The sequence below is a fragment of the Ictidomys tridecemlineatus genome, chromosome 5 (genome assembly GCF_052094955.1).
Source record: "Ictidomys tridecemlineatus isolate mIctTri1 chromosome 5, mIctTri1.hap1, whole genome shotgun sequence".
Taxonomy (NCBI): Eukaryota; Metazoa; Chordata; class Mammalia; order Rodentia; family Sciuridae; genus Ictidomys; species Ictidomys tridecemlineatus.
In genome coordinates, this window is record NC_135481.1 from 79,743,792 (window position 1) to 79,768,504 (window position 24,713).

Consider the following 24,713-nt stretch of genomic DNA (forward strand, 5'->3'; position numbering starts at 1 on the left):
TACTGATGTACTGATAAGATGTGGTTACTATGTAAAAATGCATGGCATATGCTGCATATTCCATTCCTAACATGGATGACAGACCAGCCAAAACACCTTTTAAAATAAGAACCCCAAAGGTGAATTTGTCTGAAATACTTAAATTTTTTTTTCTGTAGAAAAAGCGTTAAAGCATGAAGGGCAGTAAATTATGAGCAGTAGCAAGCTTACTCTGTGGTAAATATGAGGAATATTTTTATCAATGTTTAGAGTTGTGTATGTAAAAAGAGGCGGGGAGAAGGAATCCCGGACTTTTCCAATTTTCCCAGGGTGCCACCAAATTAGAAAACCATGATTGCAATTATTACTGCATGACTTTAACATTAGTTGGATCATTTCCAGGTAAATTTTATACTGTTTTAGCATGAAACTTTCACTAGAGTAAGGTCGAAAACAAAATATACGTTATTTTGGCCACAGAATCCATCATTTGATGCAAGTTCCATTTTCATGCCAGTCCCAATTCAGAAATTCCTCCAATGTTACATGATGTAGCATATGTTATTCAGCATGGCATCAGCAAATCCAATACTCCTAGAGCCTTAAATGTCCCTTTCTGTCCTATGTAAAGATTTTTTTGTCTGCTCTCTCCGTAGTATTCTTGTACATTTTCTATCCTATTTACTACAATCATGATAAACTGAAAGAGAAATGCAAAAATCTTGTGTGTGTGGTGCTGGGGATTGAATCCAGGGCCTTGTGAATTGGAGGTAAGCATTCTACCAACTGAGCTTAACCCCAGACCGCAAAAATCTTAAATACAAAGAACAATTCTTTGAAAACCACCTACATTTTAAAAACTAATTAGAAATCCATAATGATCTACATTCTGGCAATATAATCAACCAAGTTAGCTTGCTGAAGATGTAAACAAACATGATCAGAGTCCCTATGGTGCATTAGCAAAAGGTGGAAACAGTTCAAAACAGCAAAACCAAATGGCAGTAAATTGAAAACAAAAAGCCAATTGTCATGAATTGGCCTTCATAACAACACTGCTCTACATTACATATATTTAAAATCTGCTCCCTCTTACTGGCAAGAAGGGTAAGCAACAATCTTAAAAATGTGGGATGTTTATGAATAAACCGTTTTATTTTCCAAGTTGGCAATTAAAACAATAAATTACAGTTTCCACTGCTGCTATTTTTATGGTTTACAAATACTGAATGTTTCCTAGTTTACTGACAATTCAAAACGCAAGTTATAGCTGGGCATAGTGGTCCATGCCTGTAATCCCATTGGATCAGGAGGCTGATGAGACAGGAGAATCTAGAGTTCAAAGCCAGCCTCAGCAATGGTGAGGCACTAAGCAACTCAGTGAGACATTGTCTCTAAATAAAATACAAAATAGGACTGGGGATGTGTGGCTCAGTGGTCAAGTACCCCTGAGTTCACTCCCGGTACCAAAATAAAAACAAAAAAATGCAAGTTATATTTCAACATAAACAAAAATATCTCCTAAAAAATGGTAATTTTCACACAAATATGCAATTGAAAAGCAGTTTATTACATATGAACAATTCAAAGCAATGTAAAAGCACAGAAAGTCTAGTGGTTTTATCTTGGGCATTTATATTTTTGTCATTATTTCCAAACTGTGAAAGCTCAACTAAAAATCAGGCACAGTGGCACCCATCGGTAATCCCAACTACTTGGGAGGATGATCACAAGTTTGAGGCCACCATCCACAACTTCGCAAGACCCTGTCACAAATAAATATAAGTAAATAAAAAGGGATAGGAGATAGCTTAGAGGTTGATCACCCCCGGGTCCAATCCCCAGGTAACAAAAGCAATATGCCAAAATTTTCCTTCTTTTACTTTGTAATATTATAAGCAGTACTGTAGCTCTATGACCAAAAAATAAATTCAAGCATTATAATTTACTTGAAAACACAAGTGTAGTCTAAATTTATCACTTAATGTTATATATGCCAAAAATGTAAATTTGGATCTATCCATTTCTATGTAAAGACTAAGCAAATAAAGTTGAATAAAATTTGATAACCAGGAATGTTTACCAAATAAGACTTTCATATGACATATATACATATACACATACATTTATATATACATGTGTGTGTATATATATCCTTTAAAATATTATTGATCTTTAAAAGATGATAATTTGCCCAGTCTTTCATCACAGGGCAAAATCACATTGTTTCATTTAACAAAATAAGAAAATTGCATAAAATCAAGGGACACACATCAACTATTTCCTATCAAATGCAGTGTCAATAAATGTGCAGCTGTATCTTGTACCAGCTTTTGCAAGAATCGAGATTATTATCCCTTAAGTGATTTCCCAAGATCAGAAAGAACAGCTGATGATCATACACATCAAAAATTCCTACCTCTTTTGGGTCCCTGACAAGCAAGTTTCCCCTTCCATTTATAAAAGCACAAAAAGCAAGTAAGCATGATTCCTCAAATGTGGAAATATGAAGCCATTATATATGTTCTCTCCATGTAATGCAGACATGGGACCTCTGGAGAAAAGAGATGGCATCTAGGCTCTCATTTCTACTTTTCTTTGTAGAAAAAGCCTTTATACTACAGTTTCAGAGGAGTCTCAAGTCCCAAGTAGGGGAATTTTAATGCAAGTTCAGCTAAATTATCCCCTCTTACAAGCAGATACTACTGTGCAACTTATTAGCTGTTTTTCCTTATGATCCAACCAGTACTGATAAATGCTTTATTTGAGGCAAATATGAGAACCTTTAATCCAAGTGAAGTTAAAAGATATAATGTGCTCTTCAAATGAAGAGAGACAAAAAATGAGAACTGCAAAAAGTAGCATATGCATGTCAAAAACAAGAACTTCCATAGCAGCACCATCCTAAATATCATAAAGAATATTTTCACTTCCTCATAAATAAAAATTACCTTGTACTCAATATGCCCATATTACAGACAAAAGGGCAATGCAAGGGATTAGAAGCCTAGGGTCTTAGGTAAGCAACCACACAAAATTAAGCACAATTATCTACTGCTAGTAGCAAAGCAGGAGGAAAAATTGTCAGCAAAATTTTACATCAATTAACTACTTTACTACAATAAAATATCACAGCCTACAAGCTGACCTAAAGTTTAAGTTAATCCCTCTGCATTTGAGATGTAAATTTCTCATTCCTATAATTCATATCTCAAAAACAAAAAAAAACCATTAAGTTCAAGTGCAATGGAACAATTAATATTTAGAAAATGGCATCTAGAATTTGAAGCAGAATTTTAAAGACAATGACTTTGTTTCTAATCCAATGAACGCCAGTGATAAAGAAAACCATCTAGATTTGAACTGTGATGATGGCTTTCTGATTTGGATATGATTATTTACATAGTTTTATTTAATGATTATTTTTAGGTTTTGAGAAAAGTCAACAATTATGTTGCTATTTAACCATAATTTTCACTGACACAGATTTGTTAAAAGTTCTTTCAAATTCTTTGGCTGTTCTCTGTATTCAAATAGTAAAATACTTTCCTTTAGTGTAATATAAACACCAAATTGAAATTCCTTCGCTTTATTATTTATTTATTTATTGGTACTGGGGCTTGAACCCACAAGTGCTTTATCATTGAGCTACATCCTCAGTCCTTTTTTTAAAATATTTTTTTAGTTGCAGATTGACACAATATCTTTACTTATTTTTATGTGATGCCAAGGATAGAACCCAGTGCCTCACACATGCAAAGCAAGTGCTCTACCACAGAGCTACAGCCCCAGCCCCCCAATCCTTTTTGACACAGTGTCTTGTTAAATTGCAAGACCGCCTCAAATTTGCATTCCTCCTGTGTAAGCCTCCTGAACTGCTGGGATTACAGGCATGCACCACTGTAGTCAGCTCACATTTTTATTTTAAATGCTTTGTTCCATTTTTACTCAAAATGTTTGTTTATATATTCATATATATTAAAGTTACTTATAAAAAATTCACTTGAATTTTGTGATTTGCATTTTGTACATCTTAAATTCATTGAAATAAACTTTAATTTACTGAAATAAATGAAAATAAATTTTATTGAAATAAATTTTACCTTTACATTACTATACATGATATGGGACTTTAATTCCATTAAATTTTCTGAGTTTATTGCTATCTGTTTATTAGTATTCACTGATAACATTAAATCTCTTTTTAGTTATGTGATACTATATTTCTATTCAAGGTCACATCAAAATAATTATGTATTCAGTCGAACAAAATAATAGTTTATGCAACACTTAGACAAGATGAAAGTACTTATTTCCAAAAATTTCCTCTATTAGATTGCAATGCACTGTGTATATAAATACATTTTAAATATGCCAGCAAATATGGTACTTTCAGAACATTGATATATAGCACATTTAAATCAAATCTGCCCTTTCTTGGTTTTGCAATTTGTTTCTATTACTTTCCTTCTTTTTCTTTTTGGTTAGAGAATACAATGAGCATCATAATCTTGACACTATTTATTCTTAATTCATGTTTGTTTTTAAGATTATAATAAAATTTAAAGAGGATTCAATGTTGTACAATAAATATTAGATCTAGCTAGTGGCCTAAATATAAATAGGGCATATATCACATACCAAAAAGTTAAGGAAACAATTTAAAAATAGTGAAAAATAAAAGGAAAATTGTTCAAATTAACACAAAAGGAAAGAAATGAAAGCTGACAGAGGTATTTTGCACTTTTAGCTGTCCTTTGCCACTGTTATTTTAGTTTCTAAAAAACAGTTTACAACACACACAGAAATATTAAAACCTATACTGAAGCTACAAGGGTTACTGTAGCTAAAAGAGACTCTTATTTCTCTTTTTTGGTCAAAATGCAAAATTGATTTCCTGAGAATAGAAATAAAAAAATGCATACCCAGAAAAGTGGTATGCAACAGTTTAATTAGGAACTATTTGGAAAACAATATTTTCTCTGTTGTCAAATTTCTATAGCTGGACCTTGCTATGACATTTCTTCAGAACCCAAAACACATAAGTTTTACAGAGATACAATGTTCTGTAGGAATATTTTTGTCTTTATCTGGTAAAAAAATTTACTGGAATATAAAATCTTTTCCCAAGTAAAAAATAAAGAAAATCAGTTGTATTCTTTATGTAATTTCTTTTAAAAGATACTTTGGTTTTTAAGACCTTTTAAGACACTTCACTCATAAAAAAATAATTCTATAAAAACTAGCTATTTCTTTTGTTTAAATCTTCCTCCTACAAATCAATCCTTTGTTAAAAATCAGTTTATCCTAGCTCAAAATACATTGTTACACCCTCTATTATCTTCATGTCAATAATAAATAGCTATAGTAATTATTCTAGGATTTTCAATTAATTCCATACTTAATTTAAAAGCTATTGTTCTAGACAGGTACAAGCACACTGGTAGTCCAGTGTGCTACTTGGGAGGCTGAGGCAGGAGGATCACTTGAGCACAAGAGATCAGGGCCAGCCTGCACAACTAAGCAAAACCCCCATTTTCTTAAAAAAAAAAAAAAAATTGTTCTCAATGAACTATGTAGTAATCCAAGGCAAAATAACCAGATCAATTTCACAATAGGATGTCTATACATTAACTACTAAAGCAAAAGAAAACAAATACTTCAAAGTTGTGTTGTTCTGGTAGAGCCTTTTCAAAATCTGGGCATGATCTAGGTTTGTGTAGCTCAATGGTAGAGCACTTGCCTCTACCAATTATTTATAAAAATAAATAAATAAAATAAAGGTATTGTGTCCATCTACAACTAAATATATTTAAAAAAAAAAAAAAAAAAAAAAAGCTAGGAATAGTGGAGCATGCCTGTAATCCCAGCAATTCATCAGACTGAGACCAGAGAGTCTCAGTTCAAGGTCAGCCTGGGCAACTTAATGAGACACTGTCTCAAAATAAAAAACAAAAGGGATTGTGGATGTAGCTCAGTAGTAGAGCACCACTGGTTTCAATTCCAAGCATTGCAAAAAAACGAATAGAATAAATAAATAAATAAAAAATTTAAAAATCAAAGATTACCAGAGGAAGGCTTTAAAAATAGGTTAAAAATGCAAGTTGTATACAAAACATAATACATTGTGAATTAGAACCAAATTCTCAATTTCAATCTAAATGGAAGCACTAAGATTTTTCCATGGTAAAAAATAACTTTAGTTATTCTATGATAAATAAAATATCCTAATACTCATGGTTAAATTATTATACTATATTTCTCACCAAAGGTCTATTTCTAGGCATAGTTATACATGACATTTATCTACTGCCTTTTCTATCTTTTCTTTTTTGATATACTGACCCTTTTAAACCATAAAGAAAGTTAACAACCCCTTAACTTATAACCATTTTGAAGTTTATTTTACAGCACTTTTATTGAGACATCATGTAACTTACTGACCAGGACTTGTTTACAAATGTAATGCTTGGCCTTTGAGACAATTAAAAACCTTTAAGTACTAAAATTTTACATCATGATTTGTTTAACTTAAGAAGTGTTAAGATGATGAAAACTAAAAGAAAAATTTTCAAACAGAAATATAATGATTTTCACAAAAACCATATATTCCTCCCATATATCAAAAGAAGGGAGGGAAGAAGAAAGAAAGGGAAAAGACAAAAGGAAAAAGAGGGCAAGAAAAGTACTATTTTTTTTTCCCGTTTGCAAAATGGAGGGAAAACTCTGAGGTCTCAGCAAATAATGTAATCAACCAAGTCAGTTTATATTAAGGCATCTTCTTTACATATTATTGAATCCCATCATGCCTTTCATATTGCCAGCAGCACCCTGTTGAAACTGCCTCATCATTGACTGAAGTCCTGCCATGCCACCTAAAGTAGAAAACAGATAATTACTAAGCAGAACTTGAAACATCTGTAACTTTTGCCTAACACGTACTTCAATTTCTAAAAACACATCGTATTCTGATTGCAATAGTTAACCTTAAAGAACACATCAACTAAAAATTGGAATTATCACCAGAATCCTAATCTATTAGAGAATAAATAATCCACCTCAAATTCCTGTGAGAAATAAGAAAACAGTACCATTGAACAGTACCTTTCCAAGAGTAAATAAATCTAAACAAAAAAAATTTTTTTCTGAAAAGATCAAGTCTTCTTATAAAGAGAACTGTGTTACTTAAAACTTGGGGGGTGGGGGGCATTATTTCAAAGGACTTCCAGGAAAAAAAGAATTCACCATTTATTAAACACCTACTAGTGCTGGGGATATAGCTCAGTTGGTAGAGTACTTGCCTCACATGCACAAGGCCCTGGGTTCAATCCCTAACACCAAAAAAAAAAAAAAGGAACCCAAGATTCAAAGTTTAAGGGAATTTTCAAAGGTTACACATTGAATTGGAGTTCAAAATTCTTATATAATTTCGAAGACCCATCACTGAAAATATACAGTTCCAAAATAGGACAAAAGATCACTAGGAACAAGAATTAATAAAAGGTGATTAGCTTGCTCAAAAATCACACAGCAGAGGAATAAATAAAACTTCAGTTTATCTAATACTATTAACATTAACTTATGACCTTTTCCCTCAAAATACATATCTTTTGAAAAGATTTTCAAACTATCATAATAGAAGGATTACCATTAAAACTCAATCCTTATCAATTAAACTATATATTAGCTATTGGCAACAACTTTATACTTACCCATGTGGTGAAGTACTCTTGGATCCATCATTTTGGCCATTTGTTGATTCAATTTTGCCATCTGTGATTGGCTCACATTCTTAGACATGTCACCACCTGAAAAAAGGATATTTTGAATGAGTATAAGATTAATGTAATCACGGTATCAGAGAAAGTTTGAAGTGAGTAAATGAAAAAAAAAAAGATAATATTCACCTATAATCTTATCATCTTGACACAATTATTTCCATTACTACCTATTCCCTACTATGTTTATTTTAATTACATATTTTTGAGGAATAACAAATGAAATTCTATATAGAAGAACATGTTAAGGATTTTCTTAAGGCTATACTTTTTGTCTAACACTTTTACTCATATCTGTTCATGATATGAGTAACTATAACAAACTGCACATAATAGTTATTAACTATAAGTTACAATAACAGTTGCTTAATAGTAATATGAGGAAAGGTCAGAAAAAATACTGAGTTTATAGATATGGATTAATTGAGAGAATGCATGACTAGTAAAAGAATTTGAAAGTATCAATCCAAGAGAACTTAAGAATAGGAAAAAAATTATATATATATAATATAAATTATAATATATATATACACATATATATGTATGTATGTATGTATATATGTATATAAAGTTTTTTGGTTTTGGTACTGGAGATTGAGACAGGAAGCAAAAGAGATTATCATTGCAACAATAATGAATGAGTAGAACTCCTTCAGCAAAATTATTTATGTAAAAGGAACATTAACTGTGGTACTTCTCAGAGCATTTAATAAAAACAAACCAAAGCTGCCCCTGATTCTCTGATCACAGCCAACCAATCTAAATAAATTATGTGAATTAAGACTAACAGTTAAAGTCTGTAAATGGTAGCCCATGTCTGTAATCCCAGGGATTAAGGAAACTGAGGCAGAGGATCACAAGCTCAGGGCCTACCTGACAATTTAGCAAGACCTTATCTCAAAATAAAAATGAAAAGGATAGTGGGTGTAGCTTAGTGATAAAGTCCATCGGTTCAAACCCCAGTACCATGAAAGGGAAAAAAAAAAGGCTGTTAGTGAAAGATAAAATGTTTATGTGATAAAAAGCAGAATTAATCTGTGGAAGATGTTAATTCTGTGTTTATTGGTAGTAATTTGTTCTAAGAATTTCTTTTTCAGGACTTAAAACTTCCCCCCAAAATTAAACTTTTTAGTGTGATAACGATGAGTGTACATTCACTGCCCATTTTATCTTGGTTGTGCCTTTATCTATGAACCAATTATTAGATATCTAAGTTTTGATTAATAGATCTTTGGTAATTCTATCAAGAATAGTCAGGGTCACTTGAAGATGATGTTAAATCTGACTTATGTGTTTACTAATCACAATATAAAATGGCTTGGGATGTTGGAAATTATAACCAATTTTAAATCTGTCATGTCACAAAAGAGAAAATATAGCCAAACAACGAAAAAAAGGAAAGTGTGCAAAACCAAAGGGAATTAAATCTATCTATTAATATTCATTCTTTGTAGAAACTATTCATCTTCGTATCTGCCTAATCAACAGTATTTTTAAATAAAAAATTCATTATAATAAGTGTTTACATTATATAAAGTAATTTAAAAGAGGACTAGAAGAGTTGATCAACTCTTTGGAAAAACAAACTTATATTTTATCTTATATAATACACAGCAAAATGAATTCCAATTGGTATAGAAAGTCACACAAAAAATAAAACAAGGCAAAGGATATATACTCAGTGGTACAGTGCTTGCCTAATACATGTGAGACCCTAGGTTAATTCCTCAGCACCACAAAAAAGAAAAAAGGAAAAAGACACATGCATAACTGAAATAGTTCTAGTCAATAGTTAAATGTTATATTTTCAGGAATATTTGGCAATATATAAAAAAATTACAATTTATCAGAAAGTAGTAGTTATAGCAATTGTTATTTGCAATAGCACTATAGGATTCTATTCTCTGAAAAGTAGAGTGTGTTTTCAAGTTATTTTCTTATGCTTTATATTCTCTAAATTTTCTACAATAATATATGTTCATAAAAACAAAATCATTCATTTTTTTTTCCATAGTAATGTTTATTATCTTTAATCTGAAAGCAAATAAATCGTATCACATTATAAATCCTGGTACTACTAAACCAACATGAAATTCAGCAATGAATTTTTTAATTATTCAGTACTAAACTTTACTAGTTTCTCAACTTTTTTCAGTCTATTAATTAATGATGAGCTTATTTTTCTTACCTTTGAAAAGTCCTTTGATACCTCCCATCTTTTTTACCATCTGTGCAAACTTGGTATATTGTGTCAAAAGTTCCTGAACATCTCTTGTTGATACACCTGATCCTCGTGCTACTCTTTGGATTCTTCCTGGTTGCTTACTAAAAACCTTGGCACCATCTGTACTGTCCAGTTCTGTAGGCAAAGTCAATTACTTTCATTTAACATAAAATTGCCATTCATCATCAAAACAGAGTTGGGCAGATATGTTTTTTAAAGGGATAACCACACTTCATCTTTCTGTTCTTTTTAAACTACAAAATCTTATACAAAAAAATAGGTATAATAAATGAGCAAACCATCAAGCAGATTTAACAAATGTTATCATTTGCAATGTATGCATTTGATTTTTTTAAAATTTAGGGGAATATATTCAAAAGGATACTTAACAGTATCCTTAGGTTAAATAAGAACATTCTGAGAACTATGAAATTCCATGTTCACTATCTCCATATCTCCTAGGTCTACCCTTTCTATGTCCTCTACATACCAGATGTGTATGGTATATTCCAAAAAAGAAGAGAGGTATTCACCTTAAAACTATCTTAAATAACTATTAAATGTTAACTCATAAATTTAGGCTATGTAACAGAAGGAGGAAGGTCCTATTTAAAAAAAACATTAGTACATATCAAGTAATTACTCCTATTTTAATCCTTTCTATAGAAACACATGTAGTAGAAGTTAATTCCCTCCAGTTTTTTCTTTATTGTTAATTTTTTTTTGAACACTCGGAATACAAGGTACAGTTCTTCTGGTTTTAGTTGCATACCATCTCAGGAATGGGATGGTCTTTAGACAAAATTTTCTATTATGTCTGCATTATCTTTATAACATCCCTTAATAACTGCTGTTTAGACTCTGTCTTAATAACCATAGAAGAGATGACCCATTACATAAATTAAGGCAATCTATGCCATTCTGTTATATCTATAATTTTTTTTTCTTTTTGTGGTATGTTTTGAGACAGGGTCTCAGGCTGACTTTGAATTTGTGATTATACTGCTTTAGACTCCCCAAGTTATAGGTGTGCATTACCACACCCAGGCTGGAAACTCTTTTCATATATTAACTTGAAATACATTTACCTGGCACTTTTATTCATATATATTTCTCTTTGCCAAGCACAAAAAATACTTTCAAATACTTGAGAGTCACTACGTCTCACAGCTAATGATTGCGAATGTGGACTTAGAATGTTGAGGTTGAAGCACAGCCTCTCCACTTGTTAGTGACCGTAAGCAAATTACTCAACTTACCTGTACTTCATTTTGCTGGTCTGAAAAAGAAAATAATGGGCTATCCCTTAAGAGTATTGTGATAATTAAATGGCTTATATATATTCAGTGTTCACGATAGTGCCTGGCAGAGTAAATACTTGATATGGCTACAATTACTAATTCTATATGCAAAAAAATTTCCAGAATTGAAGATGTAGACAATCTTATTTGTGGTTACTATTAAAACCTGGAGCTCAGGAAACAGCTAATGACTACAAAATCACCACCCTCCACCACCATCATCATCAGGTAGTAGGTAAAGCACAAAAAGGAACAGAATGATAAAAACACTGGCTGAGGACAGAATCATTAAAAAGCTGGGCTGAGAAAGAGATCAGTAAAAGAGACTATGGTAACAAGAAAGGCATGGTTAAAAGTGAAGAGACGGTATAATGGAAATCAAGGAAAAAAGGTGATTAACAACATTCAATGTTGTAAAGTTGATCAAGAAAAAGAATGATTCAGGTATGAAGTGTCCAACAAAGACTCGTGTGTTGCAGGCTTAGTCCCCAATGTCCAAAAGTTGGGTTTTAAGAATTGATTGGGGGCTGGGGATGTGGCTCTAGCGGTAGCGCGTTCGCCTGGCATGCATGCGGCCCAGGTTCGATCCTCAGCACCACATACAAACAAAGATGTTGTGTCCGCCGAGAACTAAAAAATAAATATTAAAAATTCTCTCTTAAAAAAAAAATATGATTGGATCATGAGGATTCTGATCTCCTTGATGGGTTAATCACTAATAGCTGAATGACCTAATGGAAGATAGTAGAAACTATAGATTGGCATGTGGAGCATGGATGGAAGAAGTAGATCTCAGGGCACATCTTCAGAGACTACTATCTTGTCCCTGGCCTCATCTTCTGTCTCTCTCAGCTCTCCTGGCTATGGCTTTTTACCACATTTCTACCTTGCCATAGTCCTAAAAGCTATTGAACCAACGACCATGAACTAAAACCTCTGAAACCAGGAGCCAAAATAAATCTTTCCTCTTCTAAGTTAGTTTTCTCAGTTATGTCATAGCAACAAGAAGCTAATATATATCCACTAGAGAAGATCAATACAATAGGAAGTTACTACATACCTTTATGTGAACTACTCCAGAGTAATGAATAAGGATAGAAGTCAGATTTCAGTGGTTTAAAGGAGAGTATCAACTGTTCTTTTAAAGCTTGACTAAAAAGAGTCACAGAGTTAAACAAAATCAGTAGATAAGTAGGGCCTGAGTTATAGAAAAGGATTTTACTGATAGGTTCTTGAAAAAGCATGAAGAGGGCTAAGAATGGTTTGTTTGTCACAATCCTACAGGTAAGTTAGCTAAAAGTTGGGGGAATTGTTATCAAATTTTCTTTGTAAATGAGGTCAGAGGTCAAGTTGAAGAAGTGGTAGAGTAGAAGGCCTAAAAACTAAGTGAAAAAAAAAAGTATGCTAAAAAAATTGGTGGAAAAGGGTCATATGATTAGAAATGCTAATGGAAGACCAGATAAAAGACCTAGAAGTAATAGAGCTAATAATAATATAGTATGACAGAGATAGAGCAGAGTTATATTTCAGAGAAGACTGAAACTCTGAGAATTTCAAAAGTAAAAGCTGTTTTGCTTACATTGTCTCTCTGTACTCTGGCATATTAAACTGCTGAAAAGACAGAGTAAACAAACATTTAACTTTATAAACCCAGTATTCCCCTAAATTTGACTCCATTTTCCCCCTATTTCCATCAACATCACAGTGAACTAAGGTTCTTATTTTGGAACTCACCTGAAGAAAAACTATATTAAGCATTTCTCTCAGTAATGAAGTCAATACAATAATCATAACACTTAAATACTTTCAGGTTACTATTTTTCCTTTAGTAAAAAACTTTTTCATCTTTTAATAAGAAAACTCAACTTACTAATATTTTTTCAAAACACTGTCCCAAGTCAAGAAATCTGATCTTACCTTGATCATTCATACTATCCATTATTGTCATTAATTTCTTTAGCCTTGCCATTGACTCCTGTTCATTTCCTTTGCTCATAAAATCTGTTCCAAAACCAGGGATCATTCCCTATAACAAAATTAAACACAAAGTAATTAAGAGATTAAATTAATTATTCATAATGTCTACATTTGAATATTGGCTTTAATATTAAGTCTTAAAATATACATTTTTATCCAAAGAATTAAAGCAAATATATCTAGAATTTTTAATAAAAAAAAAGGCATAAACAAACTTTTAAGGATAACTAACCAAGATCTGACTGAACGGGCCCATTTTCATGATATTTTGAAATTGTTCATACATGTCTCGCAACGTAAACTGACCTGAAATACAATATAAATGATTCAGATATATTAGCAAATGTACATCTCCATTCAATAAAACTAATCTTTTCCTTAATCACAGATTCATTTTGAAGCATACTTATAAAATACCCAATCAATAAACACTCACTGAGCAGTTATTATGTGCACGATGATAGAGTGAATGCTATAGGGAATATACAGGCACACTGACAGGATCTATCCCTGGGAAAGTCACCTTCTATCAGAAAATATAGACAAATACAAATACATAGGAAACTCCAAAACAAGGTATACAAACTAGGTGCTTACTAGGGTACCTAAATTAAGGGTTGACTCCAAAAGTGAAACACATAAAATGTCCATGTACTAACGGTGAGAATGTAGAACAGCAAAAATATTTTAGAAGATTATTTGAGATTTCTAAGTTTTGTTGTTGTTACTTGGGGATTAAACCCAGGAGTGCTTTACCACTGAGCTATATCCCATGCCCTTTTTCTTTTTTAATATTTTTTTTAGTTGTAGATGAACATAATACCTTTATTTATTTATTTATTTTTATGTGATGCTGAGGATAGAACCCAGTGCCTCACACATGCTAGGCTGTACCACTGAGCTACAACCCAAGTCCCCTTTTTCTTTTTTGAGACAGAGTCTCACTGTTGCTTAGAGCCTTGATAAAGTTGCTGAGGCTGGCCTTGAATTTGGAATCCTCCTGCTTCGGCCTCCTAAGTTGCTGGATTACAGGCATGCACCACCATGCCTGGCTGAGGTTCCTTAAATAGCATAGCATAGCTGTTCATGAACAGAAAATGAGTAATCTGTGGATGAACTACTAATCAGCAATAAAAAGAACAAATAACCACATGAATAACTACTGAAAATATTATGCCTGGTCAAAGATTTCAAAAGATATTCTAGAATTTTCTAACATATTCTAGAATTTCTAACATATGAACTGTTACTGGGATAAAACAGCAAAATTTCTAGGGTAATGGAAATGGTCTGTTTCTTCATGGGGTGTGGGTTACTATGCATTTGAAAAATTTTTAAAAAAGATGGAATGGTAACCTTAGGATATGAGCATTTCATTGTATGTAAATTAATTTCAATTTTAAAAAGAGAATGAGGAAAAGAACAAAGAGTATTTTCTATTTAAAATTTTTTTTTTTTTTTAAAAGGTTACAGCAGATAGCCAGAAACACAGAGTTAAAATAGTGGAAGAGGTGGGCTAGCATTGTGGCTCAGCAGTAGAGCACTCGCGTAGCACGTACAAGGCCCTGGGTTGGATCCTCAGCACCACATATAAATATTAAATAAAGGTACTGTGTCCAACTACAACTAAAAAATAAATTTTTAAAAATAGTGGAAGAGAAGGTAGAGCTCAAATATCTATGTGGCCATTTTTAAATAAATTACTACTGAAACTATCTATATAGGAAATCCAACACCATGGAACTCAAATGAAAAGTTTAAAATAGAAAAGGCAGATACACAGTCAAATATTAGGAACCAAGGACTATGAGGAAAATCACCACTACATTTGGAAAGGATCCTTGGTGGCCTCAGAAATGAGTAGGATTTTAGGAACAGAAATAAAAATATAGAGAAATAAGAAAAGAGCCAGGAGACAGAAAGTACCACCAAATTTGGAAGTGGTACATACAAGCAGTGCTAAAGTTCATTAAGATATAGGGAGGTAGGAGAGAAAAATCAGGCAATTAAGAATAAATTCATTTTATCAATATTTACTGAAGACCTTACTACATGCCAGACACTGAGATAGGTACTGTGAAGATAAAAGATGAAGAACACAGCCATGAACTCTACCTTCACCTTCAAGCAAAGAAATCAGATATAATGAGGAATAACAAAATCAATTATAGGGTGCAATGAAAACAAACATTAAAAGGTTCTAACTTAGTCTAGAGATCAGATAAAATATTCTTGAAGAGGGACTTAAGGAGAGATCTGAAATTTGATCACAAAGTTAACCAGCCTCGCTAGGAAAAAAGAGGGTAAAGGTAGGAAGAAGAGAGGATGTATTTAATAGGACTAGCAAAGGCAAGTCCCACACACAGAATGCGAAGTACAACGGTGCCAAAACATGACTTGGACAATAGGAAGTCACTAAAGGATTCTATGAAGGGCAAAAATAGAATCATATTTCCATTTCTGAAACATCTTTTTTTCAGCAGTATAGTAACAGATCAAATGGAAAGACTCTGAAAAGCTGGAAAACTTAAAATAAGCAATCAAGGCAAGAGATTAACCAGCATATTTGCAGGGTAGCTGGATAAAATGGAGATATAAAGGAAACAGAATTACTAGGCTAGTTACTTGACTGACAAGAAAAGCGGGGAGCAGCGCAACAAAGAATAAAAAATAATACCACCACCCAAGTTTCTGACTCTGGCAACAAGACAAATGATGTTAAAGAGTCATTAATGATCACAGTAAAGTAGGAGGTTGAGATAAGAAGATAATGATATGTTTATTTTGAGATGTCTGTGTAATATCCAAGAATGGTCTAGTAAACATACAGTTTAACAGGTTTAAAGCTGCAGAGAAAGAAGATAGTCTAAGATGATTCCTGCAAAACACCAATAATTAAAAAGAGTACCTGACAAGATGAACAAAATGGAGCAAAGAGGCTTCAGAAAAGTATATAGCCATGGGACTTAATTCAAGAGAAAAGATCATTTGAAAAAAAACTAGAATGGTCAATAATAATATGTTGAGTGCTTATGACATGTGGGACATTTCACATCCATCAGTTAATGTAATCTTCACAACCATATATCGTAGTATAATGTAATTCTTACGGATAAGGAAATTGAGGCTAAGTAGTTAGAAAAAGTTACACAGCTAAAAACAGATCAGAGATACAAATCCAAGTATTTATACCAAGAATGTTAAGCTCTTAATTGCAGTCTTATACTTCTCCACAGGAGTGGTCTGTCATGTGGAGTGAAGACAGAGTTTGTGTTTGTGTATTTAATCTTTTTTTAAATTTCTTTTTGTATATTTTATAATACTATACATACACACACACACACACACACACACGAAGAAAACAAATATTTTTTAGAAGAAAACAAACAGAAAAGCATGTTCTAACTCACTTTTCATCTATTTTTCTTCATGAAAGCCTTGATTTTAATCTTAAGGTAATTTGATTACAAGTCAATAAAAAAATACTAGATTTTGTAACTGCTCAGATGCCTAAGAATTAAAATGATTTATATATAAATCATTAAAACAATAAACACTTCAAGAACTGACTCTAATAACAGATATTATCATTTCAAATGAATTACAGTAGATTTATCAAAAAGAAATCAAGGATAGATGTCTGAGATCAAATGCTTTTTTGCTACTCACATACCATGTTTCAACTTCTCTATGAGTGCTTCATTGTCATCCAGCTTCAACTCGTTAACTTTATCTATCAGTCCTTCAATGTCACCCATTCCTATAAGACCCAGAATAGAAAATTTAACAATTGACAGTATAACTAGATTCACATCATGCAAAACATATTCACATACATAATAACCTTGCAAGGTAGGCAGATTAGATATTCTTAATACATTTTACAAGTGAGAAAACTGAACTAGAAAAGTTAAATAGCAATAAAGAGGAGACACAGCAGGGATTCTGGCTGGGGCTTAACTCCAAATTCCATGCTTTCTAATTATGTCACCTTCAGATATTATTTTTTTAAACATTACAACAACTACATATTTTTATATTGTCTTCTAAAACTTTGCCAAAAGAACTTTACACCTAATCTCACTTTACAACTGTAGCCACAAGAAGTAGATAAATATCACCCTTGTTTTACAAGTGAAGAAGGTAAGTTACAGCAAGAAATGATTTTCTGAAACTGGTCAGGGAAGACAGTATTAAAATCCTAATCCGTTCTAAAGAAGTATTATTTCTCATAGATTTTTTGATATCCCCATGACTATACGTACCCAGAAGTTTGCTGATGAAAGGTTGTGTTTTAAAAGGCTCAAAGTCATCTATGTGTTCCCCTGTGCCAATGAAAATAATTGGACTTTTTGTGGCAGCAACTCTGCACAGAAAAAATATAAAATAAGCTCAAAAAAGAAAACAAATTTTCAGATTATCAAAGCCAAATAGAAAAGTCCAAACATTCAAACTTCTTTTCACTAGTTAAAACAGAACTATATCTAAGAGATTCCAAAATTCTGTTCTACTTAAATTTCTCTTATAGGCCATATAGGTCCACAATTAGAATATATCTTAAAATATAAATAAATTCATAAATACAGTGTTATGGTTTAGTAGAAGGGTCCCCCAAAAGCTCATGTATGAGACAACACAAGAATTTTCAGAGGTGAAAAGATTAAATTATGTATAACCTAATCAGTGGATTACTCCTTTGATATGGATTAATTGGATAGTAACTATAGGCAGATAGGGTGCGGCTGGAGGAAGTAGGTAACTGAGGACATCCTTTGGGGTTTATTTTTTTGTCCATATTGAGCCGAGTTTTGTTTCCTGGTTGTCATGTCCTGAATTGCTTTCCTCCATCATACTATTCTGCCATTATCCTCTACCTCACTTTGGGCCCAGAGCTATGGAGTTGGCCAATAATGGACTGAATCTCTAAAAGTGTAAGATAAAATAAACTTCCTCATCTACACTGTTCTTATCAGTTCTTTGGATCAGCTGACTAAAACACACACACACACACACACACACACACACAAATACACATCACCTAAGCTGAACACATGGAATAGTATAAATGATACTTACGCACTGAGTGCACCACCTCCTTTTGCATGACCATCAAGTTTTGTCACTATTACTGAGGCTACATCTACTTTATCTTTAAAAGCCTTAGCCTGGGCTTCACAAGCCTGACCAATGGAGGCATCCATCACATAAACAATATTATCAGGTTGCTAGAAAGTTTAAATAGAAAAGAAAAATATTTTTACTGATCTCAAGCAAATTTCACCATTAAAAACTATAGAATATCTACTATAAATAGTTATTCAAGTAATGAATATTTGTTGAGAGAGTATATAAATTAGGGTAGCATCTGGGTTCTGAAGACAAAGAGGCAGATAAGAAAATCATCCTTATGGTATAAGGGAGATATGATATGGTAGGCATCCTTAGGTAGGGCAGTCAGAAAAAGCCTTTCTAAAGGTTAATGTTTGAGGTGAGGCCTAAAAAAAGAAGATCTGAAGAATGGCATTCTAGGCAAAGAAATACCAAAAAAAAAAAAAAAAACCCAAAACATTTATAACATGAAGAGTGTATACTGATATCAAATGAATAAAATAGACTCCTTCCCTTAGATTTGTTCAATGTAGTCAAAATAATAGAGTAATTAAAAAGAAACATCAGCACTAACTACTAGTTAGCAAAGAATTCCAACAACCCAATGGCAAAAACCAATTCCTACTATATGCTACAAGGTTCTATAAACTGCCACTTCTCCTTGAGTTATTTCCATTATTTCTATCACAATTTAAAGACATTAAATGGTGATTAATCATTTTAACATGTATTTTCTTTTTTTTTGAGAGAGAGAGAGAGAGAGAGAGAAATTTCAATATTTATTTTTTAGTTTTCGGCGCACACAACATCTTTGTTTGTATGTGGTGCTGAGGATCAAACCTGGACCGCACGCACGCCAGGCAAGCGCACTACCTCCTGAGCCACATCCCCAGCCCTTAACATGTATTTTCATTTTTAAAAAATTTCAAACTTCACCTAAAATATCATTTCTAATTGAATTTAAATAACTTATAGAAAGGAAATGCAATATATATTAAAGGTTAATTCTTTAATTTTTCTTTATTTTTCTATACTAGAGAAGAAAAATGATGAGATAAAGTCATTATCACACAGATTAACATGCCCAAAAACAGAAAGAAATTACTTGGAATTTGATTATAGTCAAGGAGTAATTTGTATTGACCATAAATTCAATTAGGTTTTTAAATTAACCAAAAAGTCCTTTAAATGGTGTTCCATGGAAAATTACTTACTATAGCATTAGCAACTTGAAGCATTTCTTCAAACAATGAATCTTCTTGTTTGTGGCGGCCACTTGTATCAACAATAATAATTTCAAAATTTTCATTTTTGAACTTCTCCACTCCTTCAGAAGCAATGATAACAGGATCCATTTCTGTATAGCTATTTAATATCAACAAATGATTTAACAATCACAAGAGTAAAACTTCCAAATACTACTGATTTGGAAATTGGTAGTCAATCTTTAATATATTCTGAAAAAGTCAAAGTGATCACAATTTCAATTTAGCAAATTAAATTTCTATTAAGTATTAAACACAGAAATCTTCCTAGAAGAGCATGAAGCACTCATCCAACTTGTCAACTACAAAGCCTGTATGATTGCATGCCTTTTCTCAATGAGCTGTTTCCTTAAAAATTTTTATGTCATCTTCTTTTTTTTTTTTGGTACTGGGAATTGAACTCGGGGGAACTCGACCACTGAGCCACAGCTCCAGCCCTATTTTGTATTTTGTTTAGAGACAGGGTCTTACTGAGTTACTTAGTGCCTCGCTTTTGCTGAGGCTGGCTGTGAACTCACAATCCTCCCGCCTCACCCTCCCGAGTTGGTGGGATTACAGACATATACCACCGGGCTGGCTAATATCTTAATAATTGAACTCATGTTACAAAGTATTTCAAACTTGCTTTTCTATTTAACACCCTTCTGTAGCCATTTCATAAAACCATTAAACTTTCTTGTAAAACATAATTTTTAGGTTATCCAAAATACACCATGAGATAGCTATGCTTTCATTTTTTAAATAAATAAATGCCCTACTGTTGGACAACTGAAGATTTTTCCAGCTCCTTTTTTTTTTTTTTTTTTGATACTGATTAAACTCAGAGGTGCTTTACCACTGAGTTACATCCCAAGACTCCCCTTTTTGTTTTTTGGTTTTGCTTTTGAGTCAAGATCTTACAAAGTTGCTTAGGGCTTCTCACTAAGTTCCTGAGGCTGGCCTCAAACTTGCAATCTTTCTGCCTCAGCCTCCTGAGTTGCTAAGACTACAGGTATGAAACCACAACACCTGGCTTCCAACTTCTTGTTATTAAAAACATAGCCAAGAAGAATAGTACATAAATGTTTCTGTGAAACTATGTTAAGACAGGCTCTTACAAGTCAAATTTGTGTCAAATGATATAATTACGTAGGCTTTTTTTTTCCCCCATGCCGAGGATCAAACCCAGGGCCTTATGCGAGGCAAGCACTCTACCAACTGAGCTATATCCCCAGCCCATCATTTAGGCTTTCGGCTTGTTAAAAGAAAAATATCCTCCACGGGAATTTAATCTCATCCCTTTCGCCATATTTTCATAATCCTGGGAGGAAAAGTATTTTTCAACTTGAAAATCAATTACTGAGATCACATTTTAACACGGATTCTTCTGATTCATGGCAACTATTATACAGACTAGTACTGTCAAAAGAAAATATATGTAAGGTTTTAACAAACTGATTTCGTCTAAATTAAGAACAATAAAATCAGAGCTATAGTGTGTGACAGTACACACTGTAATCTGACTCAGGAGGCTGAAACAGGAGGATATAAATTCAAGGCCAACCTCAGCAACTTAGTGAGACCCTGTCTCAAAAAATATAAATAAATAACAAGCAATAGGATATAGCTCTGTGGTAGATACCCTCTGGGTTCAATCTCCAGTACTGCAATAAATAAGTAAATAAATAACAAATTTAGGGAGGAATGCACTTACTAAGAAGATATGTGTGACTGAAGGGTGTGTGTGTGTGTTTCGTATATGTGTGTGGTAATGGAAATTGAACCCAGTTCCTTGAGCATGCTAGGCAAATGCTCTACCTTTTTTTTGTTTTTCTTTTTAAATGCTCTATTTTTTTAGTTTATTTTGAGTCAGGGTCTCATGAATTTCCCAGGCTGTCCTAGCACTTGCAATCCTACCTCAGCCTCTAGAGTAGCTGGGATTATAGGTATACATCACTGTATTCAGATGAAATGGGTTTTTGTGTTTCAAAAAAAAAGGCTGACCTTTATTCTTTTTACTTTTTTGAGGTATTGGGAGCTGAGCCCAAAGGCATTCTACCATTAAGCTAGTGACTTTTTTTATTTTTAATTATGAGACAAAGGGTTTTCCCTAAATTTCTGAGGCTGGCCTTGAATTTGTGATCCTCCTGCCTCAGCCTCCCAAAAAGTACCTACGATTACAGATATGTACCTCCACACTCACTTCTAACATTCCTCTTTAGTCTGTTTGAAATTATTCAATGAAAAAAATTAAGAAGTCTCCTAAATAAGTCCTAAATTCAATCTAGACTCCATTTTTTAATCATCCTAACATGTACTAACTACCTAACTGAACACTATATAAAGTGAGAAATAGCAATGATCAGAATCTCTACCTGAGATAATCTGAGATTATAACCATTTTAATGGTTTCTTAATGAGAAACCATTTCAGGATAACCAAACACAAATGTTTGAAAATGATATGCTAAATATTTTTTATTTTGTTTTAATTGTGGTGCTGGGGATTGAACCTTGGGCCTTATACACCATAAGCAAGTGCTCTACTACAGAGCTTTGATTCCAGTCCTAAATATTTTTTTTTCAGAGTTTTTAATATTTATTTTTTAGTTTTCGGCAGACACCACATCTTTGTTTGTACGTGGTGCTGAGGATCAAACCCGGGCCGCACGCATGCCAGGCGAGCGCGCTACCGCTTGCTTGAGCCACATCCCCAGCCCAGTCCTAAACATTTTTAAATGAAAAAGTTAGACAGATGAGGTATGAGTATAAAAAAAAAGAAAATAGTAACCTACCTTCCATAGAATGGAATTCTTGCTTTGGTAGCATTCTGTTTTAGTTGGTCAAAAGCCCCTAATAAAAAATAAAAGAGTAAATTAATCCTCAAACTTGAAAATAAAGATTACACAAAACAGTTTTTAAATTTTAACCCAGTACCTGCTCTAAATGTGTCTGCACATATCAAACAGGTCTTCCAACCTTTCCTCTGGTAATAATATGCTAACTGGGAAAAGAAGATTTAAAAAATGTAATTTCATAAGACATAACAAATTACTATACACAGAATTTCTTCTATTTATATTCATTCATCTAATGATTAAAGTTAAACTGCTTATAATTCTCCTGAATATAATATTATTAAAGACTTTTGAGTACTACAAATTTGCTAAGAACAATTTAAATTCTAATTGTCATATTGTTGCATTCAAAGCATATAAAATGAAAAAGCAGCAATCGGTCTTCATTAAAAATGTTAACTACTAGGCTGGGGCTTTAGCTCAGTGGTAGAGTGCTTGCCAAGCATGAGTGAGGCTCTGGGATCAATCCTCAGTACCCCATAAAAATAAATAAATAAAATAAAGGTATTGTGTCCATCTACAACTAAAAAAATACTTTTAAAAATGTTAACTACTTACTATTTGCAAAGGGAAAAAAATATTTACTATTAATGTTAATTTACTTTTTAAAAAAATCCAATAATATTATAATCCTCTAAAAAAAATCCTCCTTTTTCCTCCCTAAATATAGCATGATTGCAGCCTGTGACCAAAAAAAAAAAATCTGATAACAACACTTAGGCACCTAATTCTATACAGTAAGGGGTAGTATAATGATATACAAAGTAAAGATCTATATTATATAGGGTGGGACACTGAAAAGGGAGTCTTAAGTCATAGGAGATAAGGTATACACTACCCTTGTTCTCCACTTCAAAAATCATATACTCAAGCCCTTAAAAGACAGAATGCTTCTTTTTTTCCCATCAAAAATTAATGCTGGCATAGTTAAATATATAAATCTAAAGCTCTGATAAACAATGGAATTCTTTCTACTTATGTTACAAAAAATCATCGAAAAAACATAATGGATATAGCAACTAACACAAAATTATAAAGCAGCATTATATAGCTGGGCTTTCACATAAAATTTGATTTATACAAATATATCTTCTATAGGACCTTTTTTTTAAAAAGAAAGTGTAATTTACCTTTGAACATGTTGTTGTTTTACCACTCCCTTGCAATCCAACAAACATAATCACATTCTGTTTTCCTTTTGTGGGCGTCCATGCTTTAACTCCAGGGTCTACAAGCTACATACCAAATATAAAATAAAAATAAAATCAAGTTAACATATGCTTACATTCAAAATTCTTCTCCCTAGAACTTGTAAATAATGTAAGGATATTTTCATATAAAAGTCACCATAATACTTCTAATATCACTTTACTACTCCCCTTTACAAATAAAGGGTGAAATTTAAGAATATAACATGCATTGGAGGGCTGGGGCTGTAGCTCAGTGGCAGAGTGCTTGTCTAGCATGTGTAAGGCACTGGGTTCCATCCTTAACACCATATAAAAATAAATAAAATAAAGGCATTCTGTCCATCTGTAACTACAAAAAAAATTTTTTTAAAGAATATAACATGTATTATGAAGTCATAATCAAGCTTTTACTACCAAATCAATACAGAGGTAAGAATCCCAAAATGTTTTTTAGAATAAGCTCAAATATGAAGTAAAATATGAGACCACGTTTGACTCAAAGGAGTAAATCACCACTGCAGAAATATAATACAAAAATATGTGTGCAGGTCACGTGTGAATTTTTAAATTTCTTGTAGGGGTGACATTAAAAAGTAAAACTAATTTTTATATTTTTTAACCTAAATATAATCAAAATTTCATCATTTCAACATGTAATCTATTTAAGGGGATAATTTACATTTCCTTTCCCATACTGTTTTCAAATCTAGTGTGTATTTTATATATAAAGCTGATCTCAGTTTAGACTAGTCACATGACACATTCTCAATAAGGAGAGGCTGACATTAGAGAGTTCCTGTGTACACCTTGACAAATATTTATATAAAGCAAAATTACAAATAACATGTCAAGGACTTTCTGTCAAATGTTAAGTTCTCCAACGCCAAAGATCTCTTACCAAGTTATTACATACAGAAGGCTAATAAAAAATAATCACCAATGTTATAATGAATCATTGGAAAAGGAAAGGTCATATATGAAAGAAAAGTCCTTAAGCTAACAAGCGTGATGCATTTAAATTCATTCAAAATAATCCAATTAGGAGTCAGTCGTT

General features: G+C 32.6%; 1 protein-coding gene across 3 annotated transcripts in view; it reads right to left on the minus strand.

Annotated features, from left to right (window-relative positions):
- Nucleotides 1–6,356: 6,356 nt before the first annotated feature.
- Nucleotides 6,357–24,713, minus strand: part of Srp54 (signal recognition particle 54) — a 36,661-nt gene continuing 18,304 nt past the window's right edge. For all 3 annotated transcript variants that reach the window (XM_078050219.1, XM_078050218.1, XM_005322678.5), the window contains exons 5-16: nucleotides 23,600–23,704; nucleotides 22,549–22,615; nucleotides 22,407–22,464; nucleotides 19,583–19,733; nucleotides 18,336–18,484; nucleotides 17,525–17,625; nucleotides 16,933–17,019; nucleotides 13,492–13,565; nucleotides 13,200–13,308; nucleotides 9,946–10,116; nucleotides 7,692–7,787; nucleotides 6,357–6,854 (exon numbers count right to left, since the gene is read on the minus strand). In XM_078050219.1, the coding sequence (XP_077906345.1) occupies nucleotides 6,763–6,854; nucleotides 7,692–7,787; nucleotides 9,946–10,116; nucleotides 13,200–13,308; nucleotides 13,492–13,565; nucleotides 16,933–17,019; nucleotides 17,525–17,625; nucleotides 18,336–18,484; nucleotides 19,583–19,733; nucleotides 22,407–22,464; nucleotides 22,549–22,615; nucleotides 23,600–23,704 (1,260 nt within the window). In that variant the 3' untranslated portion in view covers nucleotides 6,357–6,762. The remainder of the gene's footprint in view (nucleotides 6,855–7,691; nucleotides 7,788–9,945; nucleotides 10,117–13,199; nucleotides 13,309–13,491; nucleotides 13,566–16,932; nucleotides 17,020–17,524; nucleotides 17,626–18,335; nucleotides 18,485–19,582; nucleotides 19,734–22,406; nucleotides 22,465–22,548; nucleotides 22,616–23,599; nucleotides 23,705–24,713) is intronic.